This window comes from Coptis chinensis, chromosome 2, assembly GCF_015680905.1.
Source record: "Coptis chinensis isolate HL-2020 chromosome 2, ASM1568090v1, whole genome shotgun sequence".
Lineage (NCBI taxonomy): Eukaryota > Viridiplantae > Streptophyta > Magnoliopsida > Ranunculales > Ranunculaceae > Coptis > Coptis chinensis.
Genome location: NC_141457.1, coordinates 80,532,345 through 80,550,316, shown reverse-complemented (window position 1 = coordinate 80,550,316; position 17,972 = coordinate 80,532,345). Strand labels below are relative to the sequence as shown.

The 17,972-nt window shown below is 37.1% G+C and overlaps 1 protein-coding gene across 1 annotated transcript in view; it reads right to left on the bottom strand.

Annotated features, from left to right (window-relative positions):
- Positions 1-568: 568 nt before the first annotated feature.
- LOC147518154 (uncharacterized) overlaps positions 569-17,972 on the bottom strand; it is a 42,462-nt gene continuing 25,058 nt past the window's right edge. The window contains exon 7 of the mRNA XM_086593844.1: positions 569-901. Coding sequence (XP_086449970.1) covers positions 569-901 — 333 coding nt within the window. The remainder of the gene's footprint in view (positions 902-17,972) is intronic.

The following is a 17,972-nucleotide window of genomic DNA, read 5'->3' as shown; positions in this document are numbered from 1 at the left end:
TGCCGCCTCGCTTATACCGCCCACCAACTAGTTCCTTTGTCTGCAGATCTTGAAAAACAACACGAGTGGAGGAAAACATGATAGAACAATTAAATGATTGTGTGAGACTATGAATGTATAAGAGATTAAATGGAAAATTTTGAACAAGCAAGACATAGATAAGAGACACGTGGCGAGTTAGCTGAATGGTACCTCGACCAAAGATATTAGTCTTAGCACCATTTGCTAATGTAACATATGAAACTTTACTGGAATAATCAAGAGTAGAAAACAACTGGGGGTTACCTGTTATATGATCAGAAGCTCATGAGTCAATGACCTAAGAGTCGGTTCCACTAGTATGAAAACATATGTTACCTGATTCAGCTAGAGTTGTCGTGGGGGTATTGGACGAACTCGAAGGACTGGTTGGAATAGCTTGTGTTCTTTTCATTAGGGCTGCAAGATCTTCTTGCACCTTTTAGACTGAGTCTGTATCCCTGTGATCATAAATTGTGACATTGTTGGCATTTGATAGTGATGGTCGTCAAAATGCTTCCCAACAAAAATCAAAACCATGGTTTGTGCATCAACAATGATCACATGGTGGCCAACCGCCCATACCACGACCTCGTCCACTCCCCTGGCTATGACCTCCTCCACGTCCATGACTAGTTCTGCCACCTCTACCTCCACTACCTCGACCAAAGGAGAAATTATTGTTGTTGTTACTTGGAGGAACTATTAAGGCTGCACTGTCAGTGCTTTTTAAAGGAGAAGTAATATGAGAAATACGGGAATAAGCTCCAGACAAAGTTAGGAGTTTTGATTTGGCTTGTACTTGAGACTTCATATGAGCAAACTCAGGACGTAGACCAGATAAGAATTTAGAGACCCGAAATTCTCCTCTTTGTTTCTGCAACTAAGTAATATCTATAGTGAACAAATGATAAATATTTAATTCTTCCCACTTACTGCGAAGAGAATTATAATAATCAGAAATAGACATATCTCCTTGATTCAGATAAAAAATATCTTCATAGAACTGAAAGATATGAGACGTATTTTGAGATTGAGAATACGATTCTTGTAGATACTCCCAAATTTCTTTAGAAGTTTTAAAGAAACGAACAGTATTGCATACACCGTTTTACCTACGAATAAGAGATGAAACTCAAACGTAAGTAAAACTAAAACTATTTTCAGGCTAATATATCATAGTTTTCAACTCTCGTTATCGTTCAATATAGTTGGAGTAGAGAATTCGTTCCACTCCTAGTTTGTTTAGGTGTAACGTTTCCTAGTTCGTGTCAGCTAACAAAGTCGTGAGAGTAATGGAATTGAAATTTAACTACGAGGGTGAATCAACAATCAAGATGATATAAATTAAACTACGGAAATACTAACTTGACAATATGAGGAGGAATTAGGGGGATTTGATTCCACCTTAAATCGACTTAATCAACTAACGATGAATTGTTGTAATCTGAATTGCAATTCTTCCACATAGCAATTGGGTCTTTCTAATCCCTAATTGTTCATGGTAATCTCTACCAACTAACAACTTGTATGTGAAATAATCAAACCCATTCTCATGGTGAACAAATTACTTTCTAGAATGAAATAGATTATTACAAACAATTCTACGCTAACAACAATGAAGTTTCATCAAGGCTTTCTCAAACCCCTCTAATGGAGGTTTTAGCCTTTATACTATCATTTCTAAAACAAGAACAATCAAACCAAGTCATTATTAAATAAGTGATTAACTTTATTGATCTAATTTAACAATAGTCTAAAATTCAAAATTAATTAAAACTGAATTTAAAACTAATTTAGAACTAAGATTATGAATAACTAATTATCAAATTAAGACAAACTAATTATGAATTTAAGATAACTAAAGCTAAATAAGAATTGAATCATAAAACTAAGTTGAAATGAAAAACAAATTCTTTATTATAAACTAAATCTAATTCTAAATAAAACTCATTTCTTTGTTCTAAAACTAATTAATTGAATGTAACAACTAATTCTATCCATTACAACTAAGTAAAAGCTAACTTTAAAACTAATTTTTTGATATAGAACTAGGTAGCTTAAGAGCTAAGCTTTTATTTGTTGATATAGAAGGGACTAGATCCACAAATTCGTGTATGGACTGAGGAGCCATGTTTTGGGCCGGAAAATCGAGCCCAAAACATCATTACTTTAGTCTACGAAGGAGTTTTCAGCTGGAAATGACTTTAATTGCATTTTCGTCCACTTCTGTTCCTCTGATTGGTTCAAAGCTTGCACTATTAGAAATTTCTTTCCGAGCAATTCGTTTTGACGTAAGGTAGGCCCAATTCCGAGGTCTGAGTCCAAAGATATCGCTTTCGGAAATTCAGCTGACTTTTGCGCGCTATTTCTGCCTACGTTGACTTCAACTTTTCAGCTTTGACTGGGCTTTAAAAAGGTTTTTTCTCCTTGAATCTTGGCCTTGAATCATAGAACTTCTAAGCAACCAACCTTTGCTTATTTATCTCGCAAAAGGGACGCATTTCTGCACATATTCGACTCCAATGCCTGAAATACATAAGAACACGATAACATTACTAACTCTTACTTATTAATCACATAATTGGTCTAAAAGTAATATTGTTAAGGGGTTAAAACTACAGTTTTGGGCTCTTATCAAATCACCCCAAACAACATTTTGCTTGTTCTCAAGCAAATATGAGAAATTAGAATAAGTAACAAAAAATGGAGTTCTAACTAATCTCATTTCGCCAAGTGCGATTGCATTCACTATATGCAACAAGGCCTTAAATCACTAGGAATTCCCTAGTGGATGAGTTATAGCCACGTGAGAGTTTTCCAGTGAAGGTACTCACAAACTTCATCTATACTACAACGACTATGAAATAAAACTATTGTTTCCTTATTTATTTTCAATATCTATCCATCTCACTAGCAATGAATATAGAATAATCAAATCAAAACCTAAGCTAATATATGCATAATAATCAATCATTTACGAATAAACATATATACAATAAGTAATGCTATGTAATGCACTAACAGGTTTATTTCTGAAACTTTGGAATAGCGTCCTTAAGTAGGTCCTCACATAAATATCAAGACAAAAACACTCTGATTTTTCTGCTCAAGTTTCGCTACTCCAGTGTGCAGTGGGCACATTTTATCTTACAATCTCAATGACACACAAGAAAGCCGAAGTCGATCAAACACATCTGCCACTTACTATCACACTAACCTATTCCTAATTGAGCAAGAGGTCTTTATTAGGTGTTGTGGGGATTAGGTGATGGTTTAAGAATGAAGGAAATGGATATTCAAAAAGAATCAGTCTGAGATAATAGAGTCTTCATATTACATAACTAGAGGAAATCTTGTTCTTACTTTGCTTCTACCCTTTGTTTCCATCGTTAGCCATTTTTTTTTCTTTGGCTTTTGACTCATTTGATTATGTTTTTGGAGTTCTAATTCTTTATTTTTTTATTTTATTTATTTATTTTTTCTTGGATGGAAACTTTCATTTCTTATTTGAAGCAACTAAAAAATTATTGATTTCAAAGGTCTTTCTCTTTTCTATTCTTCATCTCTATTCTCAGACTCATTTAAAGATGGGTAGGCTGATTTTTATTTTTATTTTGTTTTGTAAAAAGGTAAAGGGTTTGCGGGTTATGAAAGGCTAAAGAAGGGCTCAGAGGGGCGACTAGCAGAAAATAATTTCATAAGGTTTGAATTTCTGGCTATATTGATCCAAAGAGGGCCTAAATTCTCGCTTAGGATATGGTTTAGTGATCAAGCAAGTGGACGTGTTATTTCTCTATTCGGAATTTACTTCTCCCTTGTGTCATTTCTCGAATATTTCACTCATATAAGGCTTTAGGCTATATTCTCATAGGATTTGTAGAATAAGTACTCTAGCCTAGATTTTAGAAACTTACTGCCAATATAACGTAGATACTCATGCAATATATTTATAGAAAGATGCAAAAATTATTACCTACATATTGACCTAAGTTATATATATATATATATATTTTTTTTTTTTTTTTTTTTTTATAATTTTATAAATTTTTACTAGAAAACAAGTGCATATTATACATATCTATATCCTAACAGATGCCTTAAATTAGGCTTGTTTCTATGCCACCCCCAAACAAAAAACATCATTTGTCTTCAAAGTATTGAAATAAAAAGGGTAGAAAAATACCATGGAAACGTGTGAAATTTGAAACATCTGTAAAACAAAGTTAAAACATACTAATATAGAAAAATAAAAATAGACGCAACTCTATATGAGTTCCACCCGTTATGGGGTTACAAGAAATAATTTGCTTGGGACATAAGCAGACACTAACTGAAATAAAAACTTACCTTATCCACGATTAAGCGTCATCCTCCTCTTCTATAAAGAAGTGATGTTCCTTCGCATCCTGCCATGCCATTATAATTTGCCAGGCTTCACGCCATTTATCACCTACTATAACTAACCTGTTAAGCGCCACTTGGTTGGATGGGGTGTAAGGTGCAACCTGATGAGGTTGTATCCTACACCATTGCCAAGTCATTGCACATAAAGATCGAATAATACAATTGGTGGGTCTCACAATGTCGACCCTAACCCAATCCGTGAAGCGGGCACAAAAAACAGGGAAGAAACATAGCATAATACGACAAACTAAAATAGGCATAAGAAGGTACTTATGCCTCATGCTATGGGCTCGTGCTAAACTAGACATTAGGGTCTGGGGAATATCATAGAGTATACGTCCCCCAGCTAAAGCAAGGAAAATATCACAAGTTTCGTCATTCACAGAAGAATAACGCTATTCCCCTATAATGTTTAGCATGATCCAAAACATAACAGTGCCCACGTTCATGGACAGGCTACCAAGGGCGACGTTATATTCTCCTTGGTCCTCTATCCTAAAGATTCCTGCCCCGTAATTCTCATGCAAATCCTCATAGTTAGAAAGGTACATATTATCTACCAAACATGCCTATGAGTCTTGTATTTCAGCGGGCATAGCAAGTCCAAGAACAAAGGCTAGCAAGAACCTGGTAATTTCCATCGGTTCATCCCCAATGGTGATTGTTCTCCATCCGGACTATCAAAGAACTTACAATTATCATAAAAATAAGATGTAAGTGCTGGAGAATAAGTTCTTCAGGTCTTACCATTAGCGGTTCCCAACCTACGTGTATGATTCATCTCGCGAAACCAAGCACCATAGGAGTCACTTTGGAACAAATCTTCAAAAGACTACTCTGGTATGATACTGTCATCATCACAAAGACACTCTAGAAGTGCTGTGAACAACCCTGGAAAAGCTAACAAAAAATCAGAAAATTAATGTGGCTACGAAGGTCAGGGGGCGGGGTGCGCTCCGTAATGGCCTGTCAAGGGTGTGGAGCGCGCTCTGGTCTTGCTCGAGTTCCAGTGATTCAACGCAGGGTGCGCTTTGGAATGGTGTGTCTAGGGCGCGGGGCGCGCTCCATGTACTATGAGCAGGATGAAGTAAAAAACAAAAGGAAAAATTTAGAGGTTCAAGGTGAGAGATGCAAGTGAGATGTGTGGGTTGTGAGGGTAGAATGAATCAAGTATATATAGGCTTTTAGTTTCTAAAACGAATTAACAAGTTGCCCAAAATTTTTAAGGCAATTGCCGGAAACAAAATATTTCCTAAACCTAAAACGGAAACAACCCAGATTTATTATTCCAAAACAAACCTAATATCTTTTAGATTGAATTTAGAATAGCAACTTCCTAACTCATTGAAATTTCATCCTACCACAATATCTAATCCTAGCCACACCAATATTGGCAACATTCTCAACCAACTCATTGTAAAATTACTTCTAAAAAGGTGGATCAGATAAAAGCAATGCTAAAAATAATAATACCACACCCAAACAATTCGGGAAGGTGGGATTTTCGCAAAAATCATCGCATGCTTAGACAAAACCCAATTTAAATTAAAATAGAAATTCAAATAACAATTAACAACATAATTCAAATTTAACTACTGAATTTAACAACTTAACATCCAATCTACTAAAAACAATAAAAACAACATCAAAACAACAAATTTCCTAAACCATTAACCATGAGATGAAGATGGGCCCGAGCCATCCGTCCTTCGGCGACGACACTCATGCCTCACAGACTCCTTTGAGGAAGAACCTCTCATGGGTGGCATGCGTTCTAGAATTTCCACTCGGAACCGGCGCTGTGCCTCCATAAATGCCTTCATCTCTACCCAACGCTCATCCTCACGCTGGACGATAGTCTCCATGTTAGCCTGGAGATCTGTTTGACCATTGTTGAGCAATTCAAAATTTGTCTGAAGGTTCTTTTGGTTACTTTGAATGTTAACCTGCCTAGTTTGTAAGTCTTCACAAATATTATTAAGGGAACGCAAGCCACGACGCAGCACTGACATGCGTTCTAGATAAGAAATACACTTCTCCAAGGCATCGACATCAAAACATGTCGTATCCTCGTCCTCATCATCCGAATCAACTACCCTATCCTTCGGCAACCTCCAAGTCTTCTGGATACACTCAGTATAAATTGTTGCATTTGAATGCAACTTTAACATAATACAGTCAGATTTTGTAACAACTCTGAAAGACATCATGATCTTAGTGATCAATACAGGGAAGGGTGTAATACTTTTTCCAACTCCTCTAATCAAATTTAATATAAAATCGAGGATGAAAAATTTATACCTCTTCTCCTGCAATATCCAGAGAACGTGCATATAGTTCAAACCGATGTCGCTGACTTTCTCTTTCCCAATGACGTTCTTACCAATCCACTGAGCTACAGCCAGCTGGTTGGTTCACAGAGATGACTGTCGGACACAATGTGATTTCAGATTGTACTGTCCTTCCAAGATAGTGTCTCTCATCAACATAGGAACTCCAGCATACTGGGATTCTTGCAAGGTGGATTCGAGATGGCGTTCTGGCGTAATGCCTAAAATATCAGCCAACAAATCTTTAGAAACTTCTCTCCTCGTCCCAGTCACCTTCACAAAAAATTTCTGACCCTCCAACTCCCTCTTCTTATAGAATTGTTCGACCAAATTGGAGTGATAAAAGTCGTTCTCCGAATACCACAAACCTTTCCAATTCCGCTGAATCATTTCGTTACTATAAAATAGCACAAAGTGGAAGGCTTTAAAAGCTTGTTCCGCAAAATTCGTTGTTTTTGAGCCATGGAAGTTTGGAGTCAATTTGTGGGCTTGATTGCCATTTGATAATCGTAAAAAGATAGTTTTCCTAATGAATAAAGCGATGAAACTCTAAACGCAAGTAAAACTACAAACTTAACCTGTACTAAACTTATCAAAGATATTTGTTTTCTACTCTCGAATCTATTGAAGTAGAGTTGGAATAGAAGATTCGTTCCACTCCTAGTTCTTTAGCATTCAAGTTTCCTATGACTATCAATCCTACCAAAGTCAATGAGAGAATTACGAATTATACTACGATGCAAATTTAACTAACAAGATATGAATAACTCAACTACGAAATGCTACGGAATACTAAAGTTTGAATCTAGAATAAGAATTAGGGGGGAATTGAATCCACTTTGAATCCAACTTAAGAAACTAGCATAGATTGTTGTAATCCAATTCTTACGTTCTCACGGGAAGAATTAGTCGTTCTAATCCCTAATTATACATGGCATTTCTACCAATTCATAACTAGCATGTGAGGAAGTCCACCCATTCTCATGGCGAATCAACTTCCTTCTAGAGTGCAATAGACTCTTACAACGATTCTATGCTACACAATCAAGTTTTCATCAAGGCTTTACCAAACCCCTCTAATGGAGGTTTAGCCTTGATTCATCAAACTATCATTTCCAATTGAAATTGAATAAGACATAGTATAAAAATTCTACCTTTATTGAATTTAACTAAACAATAACTGAAATCTAAATTAACAACTAAGAATTGAATAACAACTAATAACTGAATTTAGATCTAAGTAATTTAATAAATAACAAAATCGAATTTAACAAGAACTAACTATTTTATTTATCTAATGAATGATAAACAATGATTCAATACTTAATCTAAAACAAGAAATGAAAACTAATTAATAAACTAATTAAAATTCTCAAAACTAGATCTAGAACTAAGTTTTAATGACTACTCTAATGGCTACCTTCTAACCTAAGCTAATTGATACTTAAGAGCTAAGTCTTGTGTATGGAAATGGAGGAGACCAGATCCACATTTTCGTGCATGGGCTGAGGGTCTATGTTTTGGGCCTGAAAATCGTGCCCAAAGCCCAATTTCTTCAGTCCACAAGGCCATTTCCAGCTGGTTTCGACTTCAACATGCTTTTCGTCCACTTCTGCTCCTCTGATTGGGTCAAGGTTTGGACCATTGGAAAGTTCTTTCTGAGTCGGTCGTTTTGATATAAGGTACGCCCAATTCCAAAGCCGGAGTCCAAAGATACAATATTTGGAAGTTCTACTAACTTTTGTGTGCTGTTTCTGCCCGTCTTGGCCTTTAATCCCAGAACTTCTTAGCAACCAACCCTTTGCTCCTTTATATCGCCAAAGTGGCACATTTCTGCAAATAATTGAGTTCTATACCTAAAATACATAAAAGCACGTAATTAGCATTAACTCTTATTTATTACTCGCATAATTAGTCTTAAAAGCATTATTATTTAGGGGTTAAAACTACAGTTTTAGGCTCTTATCAAACCACCCCCAAACAGCATTTTGCTTGTCCTCAAGCAAATATGAGAAATTAGCATAAGTGACCAAAAATGGAGTTCCAACTAATCTCGTTTCGCCGAATGTGATTGCATTGACCATATGCAACAAAACCTTAAACCATTAGGAATTCCCTAGTGGGGGTTATAGCCCCGTGAGAGTTTTCCAGTGAAGGTACTCACAAACTTCATCTATACTACAACGACTCAGAAATAAACTATTATTTCCTTATCTATGTCTCAATTATCTATACATCTCACTAGCAATGAATACAGAATAATCAAGTCGAAACCTAAACTAATATATGCATAATAATCAATCGTCTACGAATAAACATATATACAATGAGTAATACTATGAGATGAACTAGCAGGTCCATTTCTGAAAACTCTAAATAGCATCTTTAAGTAGGTCCTCACATAAATGTCAAGACAAAAACCACTCTGATTTTTTCGCTCAAGTTTTGCTACTCAAGTGTGTAGTGGTCACACTTTACCTTACAATCTCAATGACACACAAGGAAGCCGGAGTTGATCAAACACATCTGCCGGTTACTATCACACTAACCTATTCCAAGTTGAGCTAGAGGTCTTTATTAGGTGTTGTGTGGATTAGGAGATGGTTTAAGAAGGAAGAAAATGGATATTCAAATAGGACAAGTCTGAGATAATATAGTCTTCATATTATGTAACTAGAGAACCCTATTCTTTACTTTTGCTTCTACACTTTGTTTCCATCCTTAGCCATATTTTTTTTTCTTTGGCTTTTGACTCCTTGATTCTATTTTTGGAGTTCTAACTCTTTATTTCCTTTTATTTTATTTTTGTTTTCATTTTTTTTTATTTGGATGGAAACTTACTTTTCTCTTTTGAAGTGACTAACAAATTCTTGTTTTCAAAGGTTCTTCTCTTTCCTATTCTTCATCTCTATTCTCAGACTTATTCAAAGAATTGGGTAGGTTGATTTTTTATTTTGTTTTGTTTTGTAACAGGGTAAAGGAATTGTGGTTTATGAAAGGCTAAAGAAAGGTTCAGAGGGGCAACTAGCGGAAAATAATTCATAGGTTGGAATTTCCGGCTATATCGATCCAAAGAGGGCCTAAATTCTAGCTTAGGATATAGTATAGTAATCAAGCAAGTGGACGTGTGATTTCTCTATCCATATTTTACTTCTCCCTTGTGTCATTTCTCAAATGTTCACTCATATAAGGCTTTAGGCTATATTCTCACAGGATTTGTAGAATAAGTACTCTAGCCTAGATTTCAGAACTTACTGCCAACAATCATAGATACTTATGTAACATATTTATAGATAGATGCAATGATTATTACCTACTTATTAGCCTAAATTTCTAAAAACTATTATAATGCAAAAGCTACGTGAGACTTCTAGATTATTGCGAGCATAGAGAAAGAAAACAATACCAATATTCCTAAATTTATAGCATACTTTTTATTTATATTTTTAAATTTTTTGAATTTTTTAACTAGAAAACAAGTGCATATTATACATATCTATATCCTAACAGATGCCTTAATTACACGTGTTTCTATACCCCCAAACAAAAAGCATGTTTTGTCCTCAAAGTATTTAAATAACTAGGGTAGAGAAATACCATTGAAATGCGTGGAATTCTGGAACATCTGCAAAATAAGGTTAAACATACTAATATAGAAAAGAAAAACTGACGCAACTCTATAAGAGTTCCACCCGTTATGGGGTTAATGAGAAATATATTGCTTGGGACATAAGCAGACACTAACTGAAATAAAAACTAACCTTAACTCCTGTTTAAGAATTTTCCTCCTCACCTTCTCCAAAGAGAGTAGGTTCCTTCGCATCCTGCCATGCCATGATAACTTGCCTAGCCCACCGCCGTGTGTCGTCAACTTGTGCTAACTTGTCTAGTGTTACTATGTCTGATGGGGTGTAAGGAGCAACCAAATGAGGTTGCACCTACCATCCCGGCCAAGTCATTACTCGAAATGAGCAAACCACCCAATTGGTGGGTCTCATGACTTCAACCCTTTTCCAATCCATGAACTGGGTACAGAATTCAGGTAGACAACTGAGCATGATGCGGCAAACTAAAACAGGCATAAGAAGATACTTATGTCGCATGCTTTGGGGTCTCTTAAGACTAGCAACTACTACTCGGGGAATGTCATATCGGTGACGTCCCTCAGCTAAAGCAAGGAAAACGTCACCAGTGGTACTATTTGCAGAGCTAAACTGCTAATCCCCTAAAATATTCATCAGGATGAATAACATAGTGGTGCCTACATTTAGGAACAGGCTACCAAGGGATATGTTGTAACGCCTTTGGTCCATTATACGAAATACCCCTCCCCCATAATACTCATGGAAATATGTATAGTCATAGAGGTATGTATTATCGGTCATATATCCCCACGTGTGAATAGGATCAGGTATTGGTATTCCCGAAACTAATGTTACTACATACTTATTGAATTCAAGTGGTGTGTTATCAACCATGACAGAGAATTCTTATTCTCTATCTTGGTTACAATAGAAATGAACATTATTGTAAAAAAATTCAGTAAGTTTAGGTGAATACGAGTCGTCTTCACTTACCAGAAGATGCCTCCATCCGAAAGGCATGATCCTTTTACGAAACCAATGTCCATAAGTCTCGCTTCCCACAAAGTGTTCGAAAGACTGCTCCGGTATTACTATAGGAGAAATCATCACAAATCTACTGTTTAGAACAGCTGCAACGATCCTGGAACAACCCATAGAAAATTGGAATTTTTCTTGCCCACAAATTTCTGGGCACGAGGTGCGATCCACCTATTCTTGGATATGGCGCGGGGTGCACCTTGGTGATTTCCGAGTTTCAGGCACTTGGGCTCAGGGCGCACTCACTTTGTGCTTGGGTTGGGTGCGGGTTGCGCTCAAGATGAAAACTGGAATTCCAGTGTTGTGGGCGCAGGTCGCGCTCTGATGAAATTCCGTCAGAAGGTGCCTAGGGCGGAGGTCGCGGCTCCTCTAGGGCGCAGGCGCGCTTCGAGGTGCTGAAGGTGCTAAAATGGAGAAGAAGATGGGAATCGTGGAAGTGAAAGGTGATATATGAAAGTGAGGTGTAGTGTGGGTTGTGAGTGTAGAATGAATGAAGTTTTTATAGGTTTTAAATTGCTAAAACGAATCGGGAAGTTACCAAAAAGTTTTAAGGCAATTGCCGGAAACAAAAAAATTTCCAAAACCAAAAACGGAAACAACCCATATTCTCTATTCCAAAACAAACCTAATATCATTTAGGTTGAATTTAGGATAGATATTGCCTAATTCATCGAGATTTCATCCTATCACAATATCTATTCTTACTGATGCCCATATCGACAATATTCTCAACCCTCACTCCAACACAACTACTAAAATGGAGGATCCTATAACAAATCATGTTAGAATAAATAATACCAACCCCAAACAATTCGGGAAGGTGGAATTAACCATAAAACAATGCAAAATTTGGAAAGAGCCAAATTATATTCAAATTCAAATTCAAATACAATTAACTAACGAATTTAAATTTAACAACTTAATATCCGAACTAAGAAAAACAAAAAAAACAACTAAATAACATCGAAACCACATATTTTTAGAAAACCTAGCCACATGATGAAGATAGACCTTGAGATGGAGATTGGGCTTGGGATGAAGAAGGGCCCAAGCCATCCGTCCTTTGACGACGACGCTCATGCCTCTCAGACTCATCTGAAATAGAACCCTCCAGGGGTGGCATGCGTCGTAGAATCTCTACTCGGAACAGGCGCTGTGCTTCCATTTCTGCCTTCATCTATGTATAATGCGCAACCTGGCGCTGTAGGACTGTCTCCATGTTATAATGGAGATATGACTGGCTCTTGTTGAGCATTTCAAAATTTGTCTGAAGGGTATTTTGTTTTGTTCGAATTTTAATCTGCCTATCTCGTATATCTTCACAAATAGCATAAATGCAATGCACGCCAGCATGCAACACTGACATGCGTTTTGAATCAGACATACACCTCTCCAAGGCATCTTCATCCAAACATGTCATGTCCTCCCTTTCCTCATCCGAATCAACCATCCTGTCCTCCGGCAACATCCAAGTATTTGGATACACTCCGTATAAATAATTTCGTTCCAATACAATTTCAGCATAGTCCTCTCAGTTCTTGGTTCCCCCCCCACCCCCAAGACAACATAATCTTCGTAATTAAAGCAGGGAATGGTGCAATACTCTTCCCAACTCCTCTAATCATAGCTATCAAAAACTCGAGGATACAGAATTCATACCTCTTCTCTTGCAATATCTAGATAACGTGCAGATATGTCAAACCGATGTCGCTCACTTTCTCCTTCCTAATGACGTTCTTACTAATCTACTGAGCTACAGCCAGTTGGTTGGTTCACAAAGATGACTGTCGAGCACAATGAGAAGTCGTATTGTATTGACCTTCCATGAGAATGTCGTTCATCAATGCAAGAACTCCAGTATACTGGGATTCCTACACGGTGGCGTTGAGGTGGCGTTCAGGCGTAATGACTAAAATCTCAGCCAACTTCTCTCTCGATAATTCTCTCCTAACCCCGGCCATCTTCATGGAAAACTTTCCGACCATCCAACTCTCTCTTCTTATAGAATTGTTCGACCAAACCAGAGTGGTAGAAATTATTTGTCGAGTACCACAACCTATTCTAATTCCTCCTAATCATCTCGTCACGAAAAAATGGTGCAAAGCGGTCACCCGTAAAAGCTTGTTCCGACATAATTCTTCATCTTAGAGCCATTGATAGTTTTGAAAGAAGTTGAGGGTATGTAGAAGGTGTAGGAACCAAGGTGAAACAACCTTACAAAAAAAACGATGGTGGTGGCTCGTGGGTGGCGCGGTAGTTCAAATTCCACAAAATTTTTTGTTTTTTCTAAAGTTTTTGGTGGTGGAAATTGGTGGGGGAATGATTTGGAGAAGATTTGGGGTGGATTTAATTGATTGGCATGGGTGTAATTAGATTTTTTTTTAAAAAAAAAAATTTTAGGTTAGGTTTTAGAAGTTTAAAACTTTGTTAATGGCGGTTTGGAGAATGAAACGCGAACTATTAATGTGAAGGGAAGGGACGCACGTGCGCGTGAGTTTGGACCCAAGCCCAATTCAATTTTTCAAAATTTGTCGAGTTTTCGCACAAATTCAAACTAAAATTGCCGCTTCGTTAGCAGTCCGATTTTTGCGAATGAGATATGGAAATGATCAGGAGAGAATGTCCAATCCAATAAACCATAAAACACTCTATTATGACTGTGGATGACATATAAGAAGATGAAAAATGCCTAGAAGTAAGTGCATGATGTAAGTTATACGAACGAATGAACTCTAATTTCATAAATAATGTCAACCCGAATCGAAATACAATTAAATGGCCTAAACAATACAACTAGAAAGTTAAACAATCTAGGACGAAAACGAACTTCCCACCCCCAAACAAATTTTTGACAACAGAGTTTGAAAATTTGTTTTAACAGTGGGCCTTTTAAAGTCAGATTCCCGAGACTTCCTAAATTACTATTTTTATGATTTTAATAATTTTATTTTTTATGAATAAGATTTAATATAAGAAAAATAATAAAGCAATAATGCATAATTCATACCATAGAAGAACATGACTCAAAATCCGAGAAAACATGTAATAGTGGAAAATGTGAATTATGTTTAACATGGACTTAGGATCCGGTACTTACAGCCACACACTCTATAGGGGGGGGGGCCCAGTTACCTGAATGGTGCACTTACCAATATATGGAAATGAAAGGAAGTACACTAAACAACAAACTGAGCCGTTTATAGTCAGATACTCAAGACTTTAAAATATAACTTGATATATATATATATACTCTTCTGTTTTCCATATATCAACAAGCTAAAGAGTTGGAGGTCTTTCCATAAATAAATAACATGGAATGCACCCCCAAACAGAATCAAGCACCAAGATTCTCTATGACGCAACTTATTGAAATGAAAACGAAGTCTAATGGATCTAGAATGTAACTGCGTATGCACCTTCTTTTTCGCCTTTGAACGAGAGGGTGGCCAAGTGAAAGATCGTGAGAAAATGGATGTTTGTGGAAGATATGGTGGATATGGATGAATTTTAGACGTAAGAAATGGAAGAAATGAGAAAGTAGGTTTGGCACAAAACTCATTCGTGGTGTAAGTGGTAACTGTCTTAATTCTGAAAATGAAGGTGTCAAGTTCCTTTCCCTTGGGAATTATTTCTATATTAAGAGGATTTAGAAAATTATTAAGTACAGAAGAAACAAAAAGGGTCAAGCACAAACTCCAGGTTCCTTTGAAAGGGTGGAAGGTAGGGAATATTGGTGAAGGAAGATGAATGAGTGTCAGCTAGAGCTCTCAGGTCTAGATCATTAGAAGCCTTGAGATATGTCAGATATTCCTCAATAGGTGGATCAAAAGAATTACTGGGATAGAGAGTGAAAAATTCATCTTCCGTCATAGCGTCAAGGGATAAATGGGTGTTGGAAGGGTGGGACTCGCGAGGTGGCAGGGAAGAGTTGCAAAAGAGTTGAAGGAAATCTTCCTCAATTTCCTGTACGTCCAAGGAGTATTTGTCGAAGTTGGAACTTCCAAAGGAAAGGAATTTGTGCATCTGGGCATTCGGAAATGTGGTTTTGAAATAATCATGAGCTAAGCTCTCGATCATGCTAACCTCTCCATCAATATTTGTATAAGGCAACTATTTGATCGTCTTAAAAACGTTAACCGTAACGAAAAAATGGCCAAAATACAAAGACATCAAACCATCGCGGCAGTTTATAAGTGCGTTGGCAGTTGCCAAGAAAGGGCGTCCTAAAATGATTGGAACAGAATCGTTAGCGACTTCTATATCGAGGATAACAAAATCTGCAGGATAGTAGAAATCCTGAACCTTAACCAACACATTTTCCACCACACTCTTAGGATACTTGATAGACCTATCAGCTAGTTGCAACGTCATTGTTGTAGGTTGTATTTCATGTAGACCTATTTGTTTATATAAATAATAATGGAGTAAATTAACACTCGCCCTGAGGTCTAATAAAGTAGTGGTCGTGTGAGTATCCCCTAAGGTGTACTGTACAGTAGGACGACCAGGGTCCTTGTACTTAACTATTCCATTATGTTCTATTAAAGTTGGAAAATGTTCCGTTAAAAAGGCATCTTTAGAAATCTTTGTCTTACGCCTAGTAGTGCACAACTCTTTAAGAAATTTAGCATGGTAAGTGATAAGAGCCCAAAACTGTAGTTTTAACCCCTTAACCATCATACTTTTAGACCAATTATGTGAGTAATAATTAAGAGTTAATACTGATTACGTGTTTTTCTGCATTTCAGGCTTCAAAGTCCATTATGTGCAGAAATATGCCACTTTAGCGAGATAAAGGAGCAAAGGTCGGTTGCTAAGGAGTTCTGTGAATAAAGGCCAAGATTCAAGGAGACAAAGCCTTTGTAAAGCCCGGTCAAAAAGCTGAAAAGTCAACATGGGCAGAAATAGTGCACAAGTCAGCAGAACTTCCGAAGGCCTTATCTTTGGACTCAGACCTCGGAATTGGGAGTATCTTATGTCAAAACGACCGGCTCGGAAAGAGCTTTCCAATGGTCCAAGCCTTGACCCAATCAGAGGAGCAAAAGTAGACGAAATATCTGTCGAAGCCAACTACAGCTGAAGAGCCCATTTTGGACTAAAGAAATTGGGTTTTGGGCCCGATTTTCCGGCCCAAAATATGGCTCCAAGCCCATGCACGATTTTTGGATCTGAAAGTATAAAAACAAGAGCTTGACTCTTTGTTAAGGGTAGATAGTTAGGTTAGAAAATAAATTAGGTTAGGATAAGAAAAGTAGCCATTAAACCTTAGATCCAGATCTAGTTTTACATTATTTAGTTTTACATTAATTAATTAGTTTATTTCTTGAGTATTGAATCATTGTTTTTATTGTTCATTAGATTTATAAAGTTAATTACTTATTCCATAATGACATGTTCTTATTATTGTTCTTGTGTTGGGAATGGTAGTATAGAAATTTCACATCAAATCATTACTCTCACCATTGTTCCTTTTGGGTTTGATTAGTTGAATTCAATTTAAGTCTAGACAGTTAAGAGTGGAATGAATCCATACTCATTATATTGCATGATTATGTTTTGAGAGTAAGAAGAATTGATTTAAACGTAAGAATGGTAGGATTACGTATTAGTGTTGTTAACATTAATATTTAGGATTCTACTATTTTTACGGATGTCAAATGGCGCTGCTGCCATCTTAATCTCGTTCAAGACAAGAATTCAATTGCTTAAATCCAAGGGGCAATCCCCCATTCTCTACCCACCCACCCTTTTAATTTTTCATTCTTATTTCTTGAATTTTCGGAACTGTTCACTGTTTTAGGCATAGGGGCTGCGGATTCACAAAGAAAAACACTGCGGTGAAGCATTAAACTTCCTCGGAAAAAAAAATTGCACAGAGCGCACCTGCGCCCTAAAGGAGCGCGACCTGCACCAATACGCTTGGAAGTTGAGCACGACCCGCGCCCTAAGCAAGCGCACCTGCACTCAAAACACTGGAAGTTGAGCGCGACCTGCGCCCATACCGAGCGCGACCCGCGCTCAAAACACTGTAACTCAAATTTGCACTGAGCGCACCTGCGCCCAAGTGAAGTGCACTTGCGCCCTGAGCTGATTTTGCCGGATTTCCACAGGTTTGATTCAAATTTTCAATTTTCAAGTTTTTCAGTGTTCTAACTTGTTATATACACTAAACACGTGTGAACAAGACGCTATTTATAAAGCGAAGCAAGGATGCAATCAGGTATTCCTTTCTTCCACTCCTCGTTTCTTTTGTCAGAGGAGTTTTAATTCTAGTATAATCATGCTTGTTTTTCGTAGACATAAATACCACACACCTATCGAAGAATTTCACACACACCACCTGATATAATGGCTAAAGAAAAAGAGACTCCTCTCTCTGACTTCTACAAAGCCTTAAGTGATAGCCCCAAATCTTGCATCGTTCTAGCAGACCCAGTGGGGGATTTCCTAATCTCCCCAAATATTTTTAATTTGTTACCCGTTTTTCATGGTTTAGACCATGAAAAACCTTATCAGCACATGCGTAGGATTGAACAAGTCCTAACAACATTCCACCATCCCACGGTTGGTGCGGAACAAATTAAACTGAGGGTAT